Source organism: Hylobates moloch, unplaced genomic scaffold (assembly GCF_009828535.3).
Source record: "Hylobates moloch isolate HMO894 unplaced genomic scaffold, HMol_V3 SCAFFOLD_6, whole genome shotgun sequence".
Classification (NCBI taxonomy): domain Eukaryota; kingdom Metazoa; phylum Chordata; class Mammalia; order Primates; family Hylobatidae; genus Hylobates; species Hylobates moloch.
This window is the reverse complement of record NW_026652281.1, coordinates 89,701,411-89,719,180: the sequence shown is the minus strand read 5'-3', so window position 1 is coordinate 89,719,180 and position 17,770 is coordinate 89,701,411. Positions and strand designations below refer to the sequence as shown.

Sequence of the window (17,770 nt, the reverse complement as noted above, 5' to 3'; positions counted from 1 at the left end):
GACAGTAACATCTTCTATAACTATAATGCAATATCCAAACCAGGAAACTGACATTGGGACCATCCATAGAGCTGATTCAGATTTCACTAGTTTTACACACATGGTGTATATATGTGTGTGCAGGTGTGCACACATGCACAATTCTACATAACTTTATCCTATATGTAGATTCATGCAACCACTGCTACAATCAAGATACAAAACTGTTTCATCATCACAAGGGGCCTGTGCTGCTGCTTCTTTTTAGCCACGCCCACCCCCTCCCTCCTTTCCCTAAGCCCTGGCACCCAGGATTTGGTTCTCCAGCTCCATATTTTTGTTATTTCAAGAAGGTTATGTAAATGGAATTATACAGTGTATACCTGTTTGAGATTGGATCTTTTTCTCAGCATAATTCCTTCGAGATCCGTCTAACAGTTTATCCTTTTTTATTGCTGAGTAGTATTTCAGGGTATGGATGTATCAGAATTTAACTAATGACTCACTGAAGGACATTTGGGTTGTTTACAGTTTGGGGCTCTTATGAAAGCTGCTATGAACATTCAAGTACAGGTCTTGCGTGGATACAGGTTTCATTTATCTGGGACAAATGCCTAAGAGTACAGTTGCTGGGTCAAATAGTAAGTGTATGTTTAGTTTTAGAAGAAATTGCCAAATGATTTTTTCCAAGTGGCGATATCATTTGACATTCACCCCCTGCAATGTGTGAGTGATCCAGCATCTCTGCATTCTCAACAAAGAAAAATGATAGCCATTCTCAGAAGTGTGTGGTAATTTCTCATTGTGGTTTTAACTTGTATTTCCCTAATGGCTAAGGGTGTTGATAATCTTTTCATGTGCTTATTTGCCACGTGTTTATCCTCTTCAGTGAAATGTCTGGATAGTTCTTCATCAGGTGCAGGAACAGATCGTTGTTCCTCAGTTGAGCACAACGTGAAGTCTCTGGCTTGGGTTAGAAGCCATGTAGTAGCTTCCCAAATGAGAAAACAGAGATTCTCTGTTCTCACATCTTCCCACACTCCAGGCTGTGCAATCCCTGAGTACAGTTTGGGGATGGAACCCTTATGCTTTTTTGCCTTTTTGTGCATGTTTGCTGAGCACAGATAACTGAATTCGTGAGTTAAATGTTTACAATGGGGCCAGGCGCGGTGGCTCATGCCTGTAATCCCAGCAGTTTGGGAGGCCAAGGTGGGTGGATCACTTGAGTTTGGGAGTTCAAGACCAGCCTGGCCAACATGGTGAAACCCTGTCTCTACTAAAAATACAAAAAATTAGCCGGGCATGGTGGGCGCCTATAATCCCAGCTACTCGGGAGGCTGAGGCAAGAGAACTGCTTGAGCTCAGGAGGCGAAGGTTGCAGTGAGCCGAGATCGTGTCACTGCACTCCAGCCTGGGTGACAGCGGGAGATTCTGTCTAAAAAAAAAAAAGTTTGTGAAATGACACCACTATCTTAGTAGCACAGTGGGATCTGATGTCAGTCCAGTGCCCCAAGTCCATGTCCACCAAGCTCTTCCAGTGTTCCCTCAACTCCATTGGCCAAAGCAGTTTGACTTTTGTGATTTTGCTCTCTGGGGCTGGCCTGGGCCCTGCCCCCACACTGTGGCCTTGCAGTTCCTTGCTTGGAGTGCTTCCTGGTACCCCTTTAATCAAGACAGAACCAAGGCCTTCTGCAGACCCCACTGGCTGCCATGCCCCAAGCACCAGTTCAGACACCTGTCTATTATATCAGTACCTCCTCAATTAAGTGTTGCTTTGAGACACTAACTTCGCTGACCAAATTCCCCCCAGCTTCGCCCATTATCAGCTTTCTCCTCTTACCTGCTGCTAAGGTTCCACTAGGATCATGGTCAACTCACCTTACACAGCACCAGTGACAAGAAAAAATTCAGGATGTGGTACAAAATTGGGTGTAGCTGGAACAAAGGTTAGAAGCAAGTTTTGGGAGGTGAAATTGTAAGAGGTGGGGGTAGATTTCAAACAGCCTTGCAAGTTGTGGTCAGAAAACCCAAAGAGAAGGGAGAACTAGAGGAGATTTTAAAGCAGGGGATGCTGAGATCAGACCAACTTTGCTTTAGCAAATAGTCAGCTAACAAATGTTTATTGAGCACCTATTATGTGTCAGATAAACGTTAGCTGGATTGACAGCTGTTGAAGATCAAATAATCCTGGGGACATGAAGTCTTATGAGTCCTGTGGGATGTCATAAAATGGAAGTAAAAATTTGATCCATTAGGTAAGTCCTGCCCTCTAGTTCCTCTAGTCCAACATGGAAACCAAATTTGGCAAGTAAAATTGTGTTCATAAACACTCTGGTAACAGAACAAATGAAAGTGATCAACGTGGAGTTTCTTATAAGTGACTCAAGGATTCGCGTGGCAAGAGAGGCAGTAAGGAAGTAAAGACCCAACTAAAGTGCTCCTGGAGAGTGCGGACAGCAAAAGCAGAGTGCAGAGAGCTCTAAGGAGGAGCACATTGTGGGCCGGTGCCTCCATGGACAGCGGGGCTCCCGGCACACCCTGGGACGGTGCATCAATGGAAAGCCGGGCTCACGGAGCACTCTGGGATGGTGCATCCATGGAAAGTCGGGCTCACTTTGTAATCAGCTCACTCCAGGATTCTTAGTTACAATCATAACACCAAGCATAAATGAGTGATTTCAATTTTTTTTTTTTTTTTTTTAGACGGAGTCTTGCTCTGTCACCCAGGCTGGAGTGCAGTGGCGTGATCTCGGCTCACTGCAAGCTCCGCCTCCCGGGTTCACACCATTCTCCTGCCTCAGCCTCTCCGAGTAGCTGGGACTACAGGCGCCCGCCACCACGCCCGGCTAATTTTTTGTATTTTTAGTAGAGACGAGGTTTCACTGTGGTCTCGATCTCCTGACCTCGTGATCCGCCCGCCTCGGCCTCCCAAAGTGCTGGGATTACAAGGGTGAGCCACCGCACCCGGCCTGAGTGATTTCAATTTTATTTTTAATTTTTGTGGGTACATAGGAGGTGTATATATTTATGGAGTACATCTTAATAGAAACTCTAAGAGCCGGGGCTTCTGGGTAATAAGCAGAGTATGAAGCCGCTGTGTTTTACTGACTTTTATAAATAGGACACCCTTTAGTCAGCCCTGTGCCTTAGAAAGCATGACACTCACCCCCACCCCATGCCTCATCGAAAAAGAAACCACAGACCAGATTATCACCTCTCCTAATGAGGCATTGGAATAATCTTCGCACTGTTCCGCGACCCGAAGGGCTCAGGAGTGCTGGAAAAAGATTCTTCACCTGTTGAGCAGTTCTAGCGGAGAAAAGATCAGACTTGGCCTGCTTCCCTGTGGATCTGCCCTCTGTTGAGACAAGACATCTGAACCAGAAAGCCGGGGACGGGGTGGCTCTCCATCCCCGTGGGAAGGCTTTCCCTGGTCCTCTCACTACCTTATTCAGGCCTCTTTAGTTCAGAAATAGCCTTAGGTTTTGCTCCTGGCTCGATTTTCCTCCTTAATAGCATCACTCTTTTTTCCATGTTTCTATACAGAGAGATGTTGGCATGAGTATTTTGGTTTGGATGCCATGTAATTGATACATGCTGAGTCATTAGTAAGTACTAGACATGACGTTAATTGCTTAATAGGCATGATTACAGGTGATACAACAATCCTTGGAGCTAGGCTACAGTTCAGCAAAATTTTTCTATGAAGGGTCAGACAATGACTATTTGGGGCTTTGATAGCCCTATGGTCCTTTGCAACCACTCAACTCTGCCACCGTAGTTGGAAACAGCCATAGATAATACATAAACCGATGAGCATGGCTGCGTTCCTATACAACTTTGTAAGAACAGGGGATGGGCCAGATTTGGCCGTGGGCTACACTTTGCTGACTCCAGCTTTCGATTTTACTACGGTGGTTTCTGCTTAACCTGCCAGTGTTCTGAATGATGCACCTTGGCCTCTTTGACGTTAATACCCTGCATCATAAATTTCAGTGGCTCTAATAATATGTAAAATCACCAGTATCTCGTGGATCTTTGTGACCTATGGAAAAAACAATGGCACACACACTGTTTTCTAGAGTTACAAAGGTTCTCCTTTCTGGGCTCAAATTTGAAGGGAGGGGCTGTTCCTGTTCTTATAAGTGACCTGGAACCACCTTCCTCTTCAACATGCTTTAGGATGTTGAAGGTGAACTCGGGAGGAGGGCTCAAGAATGTTCACAGCCTTCCCAAATTCAATACATACCAGAAACTTGAAATCCGGTTTCTATAATTCACCTAAAATAACTTCTCCCATCTGGACTTCCATTGCCCCATCTATAAAATGGGTGTGACATATTAAAAACCTCTCTTTGGGGTATGTGCCTTTGCAAATGTGGTAACTATTGCTTCTTTCACCACGCTGCTCTCCTATCCTTAGGCTCTGTATTAAAATGAGCAAAGGGCAGAAATCAGAAATGCTGATTAAGAATAGGACTTTGAGGACAGGGACCTTGTGTTGCTAGCAGAGTCTGATATTCTGGAAGGAATCAACAAGTGTGTGTTGGCTAAGACTGAAGAGTCAATACAATGAAGACCTGGCAATATGGCAGTCCAAGGAGGGCCTGTGGCCTTAGCTAGCTTCCTCATCTGGCCCTTCCAAGGTACCTTCAGCTCCCCAAGCTATGTCCCAGTGAGGATGCCCCTGACACAGCCACACATCTATTGCTTTCTGCTGGGTACGGAGTTTTGCTGGCCCAAGGCTGTCAAATTCACTTTGATTTTGGCCTCAGCTGGGCTTCATGCTTTCAGAACAATTTCTCCCACCGCCTTTCACTTGAAGTCCTTGGCAGGGATGCCTCTCCCATTCTGCACGCACGGCTCACTTAATGGGCACAAAGAAATGGGAGAAAGCTCAGGGAAAAAAGAAATAACAACCCGACCCAGTCTAAACCTTGGGAAATCGACAGGGTCTGCATCTCTTTGAAAATTATACACAGACATTTCTGGTCGAAGTGAAACCATGCTTCTCACAGAGGGCTGGAGACAGCAAATGGAGCCTTAGTCATACACAGTTAGTTTCAAACTTATGTTGCTGCTCACAGGGAGAAATCAATGTATGGTATATTAAAAACAATCACTGCAGCCCTTAAATGATCCAATAGTTTAGCTTTGAATGCATTCAAGCTAATGGGGGCTTTAATGGCTTCTGACAGATCATTCCATTGATCAAGGGGCATGTATGAAATACGCTGCCTACTAAACTCTGTTTTGATTTTGAGAAAAGAAAACTAAACGTCCATGGTAAACATGGCTTGATTGTTCACATGTTCACCGAGATCCCTCTCAGCGTGACCCTGGTTAGGAGCAGAGGAGGGAAGGATAATGGGAATCCTATATACCTGGTTTGCTTCTCTCCTGACTCTAATCAAGGCATAATCAACTGGAAATCTCTGTCTGCAGAATTGGGGGCAGGGGAAAGGAAGGTGACCAGCGGTCCAGTTTTCTGGGTTGGATGAGTTATAAGCCACAGCTTTGGCTGTATGAGAAATTGATTCATCTCTTGCAGGCCTTGGGGCTTTGAAGGTTAACTGTGCTGGTTCCAACGTGGAAAGCCGAATTCCCTATTTGAAAGGATAATCGGGTTTTTCAGTTGGGGACAGCAGTTTTGCAAAGAAACAAATGAAATCATGCTCCTCCATCCGTGTGTCTGGAGGCTCCAAGATTATTTTATGAAGTGCTGAACGTGCCTCTACTCAAGAAAGGCAGTTTTCACAGGGTGCATGGAGTCTGAAAAACTTAAAGAGGCCTTAACATGATTCATTGAGACTACTCTTGTGCAAGAGAGGTTTCTATTTCTCCAAGCCCTGGCTGCCTGCTGTGGTTTAAGAGTGAGCCATATACTGTTCCTGTGTCAGACTGGTCTTGCCTGATCAGAAGTAATGATTGTATGTAGAAATTCTTCCATTACCCATCCAAACTAAATTGGTTTCACAAAATGAATAATAATAATTTCTCTCCCTTGGACTTGAGTAGGACTTTAGCATTTACGAAGCCCTTCTCCAAATGTTATCTCTACCTGCTAGCTGCACAGCCATGGTTTTACCTGTGTGGATGGGGATGGATCTGGCTTGTGGACCCTCTCTCCTTCTCTCGGAGGCTGGGAAGGGAAGAAGGGTGCCCTTGAAACTGGCACCACGAAGAGAGTGATCACCTGTGGTCTTTGTTTAATCTTTAACACCAAGCAAGGCTGTGTGGAGGGCAAGGCGTAATGGCTCACGCTTGTAATCTCAGCGCTTTGGCAGGCCGATGCAGGCAGATCACTTGAGCCTAGGGGTTTGAAACCAGCCTGGGCAATGTGGTGAAACCCTGTCTCTACAAAAAAATTAGCCAGGTGTGGTGGCAAGTGTCTATGATCCCGACTACTTAGGAGGCTGAGGCAGGAGGATCGCTTGAGCCCATGAAGTCGAGGCTGCAGTGAGCCGTGATCTCACCACTGCACTCCAGCCTACGTGACAGAGTGAGACCCTGTCTGAAAAAAAAAAAAAAAAAAAAAAAGACTGTGTGAAAGAGCTTCATGCCATTATCACTAATGAAGACGGTCAGAATTACCCGAAGCACACAGGATCTGGAACCATTGAACTTCTTCTAAACTTCCTGTAGAGTGGTCTTGACCCTTTTGGCCCCACCTGTAGGGCACCTTGCTGTCCTAGGCCAGCACTTCCCATCTCTCAGCAGGAAACTACTGCATTTACCAGATCAGAAACAAAGGGAAACCCCGCCTGCTAGAAGTGCTTCATTTGTATTGGTGCCATGTTTAGTCAGTGGCTTTTGTAAAATTGATGAATTTTGTCTAAAGGCAAGTGCAGACAGGCAAACAGATCTGTATCTGCTGTTATCCATCTAGCTTGACACACATGTGCAGAGGAACTATTTTACCTCAATTCTTTCAGGATTGATGAAAAGTAAATGCGAGCAAAGTCATGAACTGCATCATTGGAAAAGAATCACTGAATCTAATGCTGGAGGTTAATTAATGCTTCCCTCCCCTTGAAATAGACTGACCCTGGTACTCAGACATTCAGAGTCAATAAACAATTGTTGTACACAGATCATCAATTAGAAGGTGATGGCAAAAATTTTTTTAAGCAAATCTAAAATTGCAATGGGTGACCTACTCCCGCTGTAGAAATGGGAGTCCTAAAACATCATTTTTCATAATATCTCATTTATAAAAAGTTCCATGCCATCCGCCTAGCGAAAAATGGAAGCTGTGAAGAGCAAATGGGATAATATATGGGATAGTGACACAATATAACTTGAACAAGCCACAGCTATCTTTAGTCCCTTTGAATATTTTGGTCAGGATATCACTGATCATATTTTTCATCATAATAACGTACATGCGTGGAGTGATTTTTAAGTGCCAGACATGATATGAATCACTTAACATGGCTGATCACAGGGGACAGAACAATCCAATGAGCTAGGCATTATCATCATCCCCATTATATAAACAAAGACTGGAGCACAGAGGTGTTAAATGATTTGGCCCAGTCACAAAGCTACAACTGTTATCACAGGAACCTTGGTTAATAATAATAGCTAGTACCTCACTGAAGACCTGTATATGCCAGGTACTGCGGGAGGCATTTTAAATGCACATTAACTTATTGAAACTTCACAACAACCTTAGGTGATGGATTACTACTATTCTATTTTGTAGACAAGAGAACAAAGGTTTGAAGAGGTGGTAGAGTGAAGATCACACACAGAATCAGGACTTAAACTCAGAAAACCTCTTCTGCCACTCAGGAATCCAAAGATTTGGAAAATTTGATGAATGACAGCAGGATAGAAAGAGCGGAGGGTGCAGAGAGGCTGAGTTTCCAATGTAGGAGGAGGATTTGGGCCAGAGAGCAGGAAGGACTCGGCTGACAAGGTTCTGAGAGGTGGGAATTAGGACCGTCCTGGGAGCATGGGGCCGATGGGACACAGGACTATGGGAGCACGGCTGCCTGGGAACCAGGGTGGAAAGCTGTCTGGTCCTTCTAGCTGGGATCTGGGGGGCACTCGTGGTTCTCTCCTTGTGAATAAGAGAGAATGGAGAACCAGATCTTCAGATACTTTCCCGGAGTTTCCAGGAATCTATCGGGTGTCTCAGGTGAGTGAGAGAACCAGGTGAATGCCTTCTGACAACCCCCAAAACCTGCCTCCCAAACACAGCAGCGGCCCAGGGGTACCCTTGCTGTCTTGCAGGAAGTCATTCTTAGCCGGTTCCCCTCCTCCCACCCATCCTCTGCAAACTGCCCGGCTTTCCCTACAGCCGCAATCATCACAACACGCCTGTGCCGTCTCTCCCCTTTATGGTTGTCAAATTGATTTCACCACCGCGATACCTATGGCTCCCAATGAAACTTAATTAAAAATACCATTTAATCACAGAGTAACAAAGGCAAACGGGATAAACGGCATTACCACTTCGGCGCATTTTAATCCGCACTGCTCCTCTCCATCTGAATCTGTCTGGATGAGAATTGCCTTTTCAAACCAGAATCCCCTTGTCTTCCATGCGCTTGCCTCTGACAGATCTCCAAAATAAACAGTATTTAGCGTGGCATGGATCCAAATGTATGCAATTTGCCCAGTGGTAAAATCAGCCCTAACTAGAGCAAGAAAAAAAAAGAAGTTGCATTTGAAAATACTTTCCTTCCCGTGAAGCATACAAAAAACTGTCTACCGAACGTGGGGTCCATTAAACAGGTCCTATGGACTCTCAATTCTGGCATCCCTCGATTCAGTGAGTGACGGATTTTGAAGCTTATTACTAAAATTGTGTCACCAATGATGCCATGACTCTGCTCTTTTATGTCTAGAAAGCTCTGTGGGGCTGGAGCCTGCCAGTGAGGGCGGCAGGAATGGATCCGCGGGGGTGCGGAGGGGAGGGGCTGTTTAGAATGAACTCGGCAGGTGGGCAACTTAGAGGGGCCGCAGGCCATCTTGAGATCTCACCTAGCCAGGGGGACATTCCCAGTTGGAAAGCCGCTCCTTTGGATTGAGCCTTTTGCTCTCTCAGAGACCCTCTGGAATCCAGATAGAGCGATGGTCTAAAGCATAAAAATATCTCACCAAGTTACCTCCACGCCCTTGCTGCTTGAAACCTTTTCACGCTTCCTGGGGTGTGTGGAATAAAACCCAAGCGGCTCCCGCCTGCTCTGCCCTACATCTCCCCTTCTGTCCTCCTGGTCTTCTTGGCTTCGGGCTCAGGGCCCTTTTCCTTCCTTGGGCACCCCCTCCCAGGGCTCTCCTGCCTGGGCCCGCTGTCCCCTTTCCTGGGAAGCTCTTCCCGACCACCTCCCTTTCCCACAGCCTGATCAAGGTCCCCTTGGTCAGTCACCATCTCCTCTTGTCCCTCTCCCAGTTGGTTCCCTTCCTGGCACTTACAACCACCTGGAACACTCTTGTTATTGATTTGCTGCTTACTATCTATTTCCCCACTGTGGGGTAAGTTCCTAGTTTGGTCACTACATATCCCAGGGCATCCACTAGCCTGGGAGGCAGAGATGTGTCTTGGGTCCCCAGGCTTGCCACATTGCTGAGGCTGTGGTCAGCACCAAGAAAGGTTTGCAGGAGGAAGGGAGGGAGGCAGGGCAGTCAGTAGCACCTCAGTGCAAAGGGATCTCTTAGATCACTTTTCTCAAGATAGCTGGGGCCACAGGGAGGACTGGCAGGAAAGCAGGAGGGTGCTGCTGATGGAAGTGGTCCCTTATCCTCACACATGGGGGAAAGGGTGCGATTTCTGGGCCTGTGCTTCCAGGAAAGCCCTTCTCCAATTCACAGGGCAGAAGCAAGCCTTCCCTTGACCATGCAGGATACGAGTTCATTGTCATTGCCCGCACCAGCTGCCTTTTTTATTGGGTCTTGCCCACCTCCTTCTACCTACCTGAAACCTCCCTGGAGAGCACATGAAATCCTCAAACACATATTCAATGAAAGTCACCATTTCTTTTTTCTCTCGGTCCGTGGCCCAGGCTGGAGTGCAGTGGCGTGATCTCGGCTCACTGCAACCTCCGCCTCCCAGGCCAAGCGATTTGCCTGCCTCAGCCTCCCGAGTAGCCAGGATTACAGGTGCACACAACCACACCCAGCTAATTTTTGTGTTTTTAGTAGAGACAGGGTTTCACCATGTTGGCCAGGCTGGTCTCGAACTCCTGACCTCCAATGATCTGCCACCTCAGCCTCCCAAAGTGCTGGGATCACCATTTCTTTAGAGCAAATGTGATCTCACCTTTCGGATTCACTTAAAGTAGTGATTTCTCCAACCCTGCTGCACGTCCCCTGACTCCACCTGGAGGACTTTGAGAACTAATTCCACCTGGGCCCCATCCAGGCCAGTGAAGCTGGCTCATCCATGCAAAAGGAAAAAAACAGCAGAATCTCTCTTGGTTTCTTATCTGATCCTTTTAATATTTTTATTGGATATGAATATTTCATGATGCACATTACATTAGTACAAGCAGTCTACAAATACAGTTCAATAGTCACACACATATACTGGGGTGAGCACAAAACATTTCGACTAGAGGGGTGCAAGCAAGCAGGTTTGGAGACTGCTGACATGAAAGGGTGACGCAGGTCAGGTTCACAATTAGTGATAAAACGGAGAAAAAGAGGGATTATGGCAAACCATAGGCTGGGTCATGCCCCAACTCGCAGTGGGAAGACGCTATTTAGCTTGTTGCCATGCGAGGATGGGGGCCTAGGACTACTGGGTATTCTGAGTTCTAAAGAAAAATGCAGACCTTGGCTGGGCGCAGTGGCTCATGCCTGTAATCCCAGCACTTTGGGAGGCCGAGGTGGGTGGATCACGAGGTTGAGATCGAGACCATCCTGGCCAACGTGGTGAAACCCCATCTCTACTAAAAATACAAAAATTAGCCAGGCGTGGTGGCACGTACCTGTAGTCCCAGCTACTCGGGAGGCTGAGGCAGGAGAATCACTTGAACCTGGGAGACAGAGGTTGCAGTGAGCTTAGATCATGCCACTGCACTCCAGCCTGGTGACAGAGTGAGACTCTGTCTCAAAAAAAAAAAAAAAAAAGAAAATGCAGACCTTTTAATTTTATGTGAAATCTCCCAATTTCTAAATATTGGCACCTAATGGAATATAACAAAAAATGAACATCATAGGGGCTAAAGAAAACACTGGGCTGGATGGCCCGAGGGTGCCCCATCTGTGACTTTTAAACACCACGCCCTCCTGGTCTACATTATTTCATTTAATCTCTGTAATGACCCTGTGAGACACTGCTTCACTTCTCTTTTACCAATGAGGAAACCGAGGCTCAAAGACACCAGGGAATGAATCCAAGGTCTGAGAGACTCGAGTCTCAACATGATGAGACCCTGGCCGCTTTGCTTAACGTGACATTTCTGTGGCTATTAACTGCATGGGAATGAGTGCAGGCCCTGAACCACTGCAATTCTGGTGGCAGGAAAGAGTTTATTCTCAGTGCACCTTCAATAGGCAAAAGCTCTTCAACTTCTCAACTACTGTGAACAACTACATGAGAAGGCAACAGGCTGGGGAGAGGGGGGCTAACTATTCTCACAATTTCTTGGGACACCAATGGGCAGGAGCCAGGTCAGAAAGGGAGAAACGTGTTAATGGCATCACAAGACAAAACTGGCGGAGGGGTCAGAAAGAGAGAGGAAAACATCTACATCCAGGTCAGCTCACCCACACATAACAGTACTAGAATTTCCTGGATATTTAACTATGTGCTGGAAATTGTTCTAAGTCTGTAACTAGAATCATCTCACTTAATGTTCACCTTAGGAGTGGTGCCTTTCATATATCCCCATTATACAGATGAGGAAACTGAGGCACGTTAACATGCCAAAGGACACGAAGCTAGTTGGGAGTCTTAAAGCTCAGGTTTTAAACCCTACTCTCTCTTGTCTCTCTGAGTCTCCAATGTCATCAGGATGGGCCACTGAGGTTCTTCAAACCTCAGTTCCACCTGTTATTACATAAGAATGAGGGACTTACAGAAAAAACTATATTATGCTGGTTGAAATCCACGAAATAATGTAAATGGGGCTGTGTCTCTTTCAAGAGATCAGGGGAACTCCCTAAAGAGAGGCTATCAACTTTATTTTAATTATTAACATCTCCTTCCTGTGCACTGAGCATAGGACTCAAAGCTCAGGCTTTTACTTAGGTTTGTCTTAGAGAAAGGAAAGAGGCCAATCTTCAATGAGTCATTTCTCTTTTAGTTTCTTTGCCTTTGGGGATAGAGGCTACAGAGGAATGGAAACGGGAATTCCTGCTCTCAAACTTTTTATAGAAGTGTTGTCCAATAGGACTTTCTTTGATGATGAAAATGTTCCATATCTGTACCGTCCAATACAGCAGTCACTAGCCACATGAGGCTATTAAGCACTTGAAATGTGGCCAGGGCAACTGAAGAGCTGCATTTTTAATTAAAATTAAAACTGAATTTAAATTGAAGTAGCCACAGCTAGCTAGTGTACCATATTGGACAGCACTATGGGTGTGGGTGAGAAACTGGGATGTCTCTAAGTTCTGTCTTTCCCCAGAGGGCTGGGTCCACTCCAGAGTCTCTGAAAAAGCTTGGGAAAGAGGAAAGTAGGTTAGGCTTTGTCACACGCTGGGCTCATTCCTGTCACCTGCCCTGGACCTTGGGGGCTGAATGGCTCACATTTTAAAATCTGAACAATTTTTGGGGAAGAAGGTCCTGTTTAACACCAAATCAGACTATAACACAGGGTCATTTTAAAACATTTAAAAATTCATGGGCACCATTTCCTAGCTGTTTTGGATTGGGACCTGGGTGCTACTTTCTAGGGGCCAAGAGAAGTCTCCACTGCCCTTGCTTAAGCCCATGAGAGCGCTGGAGGAGAAAAGCCGATCTCTTTTTCTCCTCCACCTGAGACTTGTGTTCCTTCTAGGGTTTTGCTTCCAGAAGCTGACCTCTGAGTTCTGAAACGATGTCTGTGAGATCAAATGGCAGAGGCATCGAAGCGTCATCCTTTTCCCAGTATGGCCGACATTCTGGCTTCTGATCAGCAGGTAAAGTTCGGGCAATTCGAGACTGGCACCTGGAAGAGTAAAAATAGGAAATTAATCCACGGGAGGGAACCCCCAGAAGACCCCAACCCACAGGAAGCTTGGAGCAACACTGGCCAATGCTCCAAAGGCAGTCCTCTGGGGTGAAGGTCATGGTGACGACTGAATGAGTCTACAGGCGGAACGCAGGTGTTTGTAAGAAGGAAGACTGTTCCTGATGGTGTTGGGGCTTCCTTTGCTTTGACTCCCAGATTTGTATTATCTCAGGTGGCTTCGCAGAAGCCAATCATCAGGGAAATTCAGTTACTCTGCCTTTAAAATGGCGAATTATTTTTTCATTATCTCAACTGTTATTTAAAGTGTGTGATTAAGCCATTATCAGATTTAAATGTTTGTGGGATTTCGATGTATTACTAGATTACTGGGAAAGATTAAATTGAATTTACTGCATTAAAACGTCCAAGAATAGATTAAACAATATTACAGGCCGGGATTGACTTTGGAGATCCTGGAGATTTACAAGTGTTCCAGCTTGCTGTGCTCAGAAAAAGGCACTCCAAGGAGAGACCGATTTATAAGGATATATGCAAATAGAGGTTAATAATCATTTCCACTGATGAAGAGGTGGGAAAAACTTCCACAAAATTAAATTAAGAGGCCAGCAAGAGTTAGTCCCTAAGGAAAACACTTAAATCACGGTTTTTATTGAAAGGATTATTCATCAATAGTAGAGAAATTAATTATCATATGAAGCTAAATTATAGCCTCACAGGAAAAAAATTGGGGCAACGTTCTCACACCTTGGCAGGCATCTATCTCTCAGAGAGACTGGCTTATTTAAAAGTGACCTGGGAAAACTCAGTGGCTTTAGCTTTATTTATCTGCAAAATGAGGATCAGAGAGAAGGAAACAGTTTGCAATAAGGAATGAACAATTTCTTGACTCTCCTAGAGTACGTGGCAGTGAAAATGAGTGGATCAAAACCAAACACTATGAGGACATTTGGGAGCACTGCACACACGCCTCCCTCCACCCCCGCCTTCTCTGCATTTTTGTCTAAATCAATTAAAAAGTGGGCATGCTCACTATTTGTCTTCTGACTGTGTAGGACTGACTATGCTGAGATCAAAGAACGGAATATCCTGGCCCCATTTCCAAGCCTGATGGTAGAGAGGGTTCCTAACTGAAAGACATCTTCTTCTCTGGGGAATTATTAATGGTGAGGGGATCCCCCTGGGAAAACATACTTCAACTTTACACCTATTTTCGCGTGTGGTTAATTGCTACACCGGCATCCTATGCACTCAATCCGTTGTACATTACACATAACATTCTAATATATCTTCGGCTCTCTGCATCAGGCCCTGATAATAGCATCTGTTAACATGCACTAAGTACTATTATGTAGCACATCACTTCATAAATAATAAGATTAGCTGACCCCGGGGCCCCGAGAAGAGTAATGTGTTTAAATGTTCTCATTATTTATTTAAAACAAGAATTAAAGCAACAGAAGCTGCTTTTGACAATCCTCTTAGCATAAATATTAAACTGTTTGCACTGATAAGCTACCCACTGCACTGAAGAACAGAGGGTGCGTTCTGCAGACTACTTAATCATAGGTGTTTGAGACCATGCCACTTGCTGTCGTGGTTCTGAGGGTGCATCTCTGTAGTTCTAGAGACAGTCTCTAAACCACTTGAAAGGGATGCAGGGGAAATTAATATTCAAGGAAAGCTGCGACTAATTACAAAGGAACTCTGCAAAGCTTTTAAAATTGTGCTTTCTCTCTGTCTCAGAATCCTAGAGTAATGCTCAATTTACTGGGTAGGGAAAGTTATTCCAAATTGAGCATTTCAATCTCACAGTGGATAAATTATCCGTGCACACATTATCCTGGCTGGCAGATTAAAGGGCTATGATAAGTGTCGATCCACCTAGAATATCATAAGGTTTGTAGAAAGTCAATAGAGATGCTTTTTCACCTGTCAAATGGGTTTTGCCTGTGTACTTTGAGAAAGTATTAAACACATTGAAGCCTGCTGCAGAGGTTTGCTTATGCTGTGTTGTAGAAGCTTCCCAATCCCAGTGGCTTTTCTTTTGGGCAAAGCTGTTTCACAGTTTTCTGCTGTTGTTCTTCTCGTCAAAGGACTGGCTGGGGCCAGGCGTGGTGGCTCACACCTGTAATCCCTTGCACCCTGGTAGGCCAAGGCAGGCAGATCACTTGAGGCCAAGAGTTAGAGACCAGCCTGGGCAACATGGTGGAACCCTGCCTCTACTAAAAATACAAAAATTAGCTGGGCATGGTAATGCCCGCCTGTAATCCCAGCTACTGGAGGCTGAGGCATGAGAATCACTTGAACCCAGGAGGTGGAGGTTGCAGTGAGCCAAGATCGTGCTACTGCACTCCAGCCTGGGCAACAGAGCAAGACTGCTTCCAAAAAAAAAAAAAACGAAGAAGAAAAAAAAAAGACTGGCTGGTATGGGAAGTGGCTCCTTTGCATGCAAGCTCTGACAGACAAGCTGTACATAGTCACTGCATCCATCTGGGCCAGGAGTAGAACCCTTTGTTGGGTTTCTTCAGAGCCTTCATTCAGAAATTTCAAGATTACTTTAAAATTTTTTCTTTAATGTCCAGTGTTCCTTGCCAATTTCCAAATGATAGTAATAGGGGCCAGCAGAGGGCTCGTCATTGGAGGTAGGTGATGTATTTACCCATGAAAAAGGACAGACATCCCCAACTCAAATGATATTGTGTGATTTAGCATCATGCCAGACTATGGAACTGATAAAGAGAAGGTTGGGAATTACTTGAAGGCACATCTGTCCCCCTTTAGGGTTTCATTTCTTTTGCTCAGGTCACTCATTCTTCCTTCTTGGATCTTAATTTGCAAAGATGGGAAGCAGGGAGACTGCAGCATGGTGGTAAAGAGTGTGTTCTCTGGATTGCCGGAGTTGCTGCTCTCCAGGGGCATGACATCTTGGGCAGGTTTTGTTACCTTGCTGAGCCTCAGTCTCTTGTCTGTCAAGTGGTGACGGTAATAATAGTCTCTTACTTATGGGGTTGATGTGAAGATTACATGAATTATACGCAGAAAGTGCTTAGAACATTTCCTGGCACATAGCAAGCGCCCAATACCTATTAAATAATATTATCACTATTGTTACTTCTACTCCAGGTACCAGTGGCAGATGAGAAATGCCAATGAGAGAGCTGCCTGTTATACTTGGGCTGTCTCGACAGACTCCTTCTAGGGGAAGCTCTGGGGATACATGAGCAGCTCTGTCTGGCTTGAATCAAATTGCACCTAAGGCTGGATCCTATCACATTGTGACATTCCAAGACCCTGAGGCTTATGTATTCAAGCTGCTACAACTTTCCAGTGTCAGGCTAAAATGTTCAGATTCAGAAGGGATCAGCAGTTGTTCCTGAAGACCTAGGATTGATAAAAGGCATTGTCGTCTGCCCTTCTAAGTGGTGATTATTCCAGATTGATTTTGCATTTACAGGAAGTAAGGTTGGATTGTTTCTTAGCACACAATACTGTAGAGTCTCTTGTAAAATAAAGGGGCCCCAAGTTGTCTTACGAAATATGTGAGGAATACTGATTGTGATGGAAATCTGTTGTCCTGTATTTACTCCCACCGTTCCCACCAACAGGATTCTAATTTTCCTGTGGGGTACCTGTCCCTTCCCCATGCTTCATGACTTGATGTGGGTGGGACTAGCTCCACCTCTACGGCCAGGGGAGAGCCTTGATTGGCTTAAGCAACGTCAGTACATCACGCTCTCCTAGCCACAGGGAGTGGTTTAAGAGGAGGCACATGACCCAATATGGGGCAAGATCAAGAGAATAAATCAGAGGACTGGTATGGGAGCTAAAGGAAAAGACCTTCTCCTCTCCTGGCCTATGAACAATTAGGATGTGTGATGTGGAACTGCCATCAAATTTTGCTGCCGTCCAGCAAGGGGTGGGTCCTAGACAATGCTGTTTGAGTATCTGGGTCATGCTTCACTTAGATGTTTCAGTTTCATGAGCCTTTATTGTCTGAGTTAGGTTTTTCTGTAAAGAATCCTAGCTGATATGCTGGCCATGCTTCCTTTCTCTCAGTTATTTCCTGCCTTTTACAACGTCCCTTGCCGCAGCCAAGTGAATGCACATAGTCTCTCCAAACTGAGATGTTGTGGCTGATACAGCGTAGTGTGTGCAGAGAATACCTGGGTATGAACTCATGAAAACACTGTCATTTGGTTTTGTTTTAAATAGTATTTCTATCTGGGACAAATTTCTGCCCAGAAAACAAGAGAATGCTGGTCCATCCACACTGGCCTTTGCATGAAAATAAGCCCGTTTTCAGGACTAGAGCTGGATAATGTTGCTAAAGAAGTTAACAAGATTCCCTTCTCAGTGTCATTCTCAAGTCCTACTGAACCCAGCTAAACAATAAGAAAGTTACAGTTTCCCTTTTCAATCCTGTCCTCTCTAATCCTATCCTAAGGAAAAATCCCATTTTTAAAAAAATGTTTCTTGGGTTAGCACATAAACTTGGATCTGTTCAGAAAATACTGCCCCTTTCATGAAGCAGTTCAAGGAGAGCAAAGGAAAACAATATGTATATACACATAAAATATTGTATACATATGCTTTATATGTATACCTATTATTTTATATATAAATATTTTAAATATAATAAATATAAATATTTTATACATATG

The 17,770-nt window shown here is 45.0% G+C and overlaps 1 protein-coding gene across 3 annotated transcripts in view; it reads right to left on the bottom strand.

Moving 5' to 3' along the window:
• Positions 1 to 10,403: 10,403 nt before the first annotated feature.
• FTO (FTO alpha-ketoglutarate dependent dioxygenase) overlaps positions 10,404 to 17,770 on the bottom strand; it is a 413,232-nt gene continuing 405,865 nt past the window's right edge. For all 3 annotated transcript variants that reach the window (XM_032157362.1, XM_032157363.1, XM_058440997.1), the window contains one exon: positions 10,404 to 13,085. In XM_032157362.1, the coding sequence (XP_032013253.1) occupies positions 12,932 to 13,085 (154 nt within the window). In that variant the 3' untranslated portion in view covers positions 10,404 to 12,931. The remainder of the gene's footprint in view (positions 13,086 to 17,770) is intronic.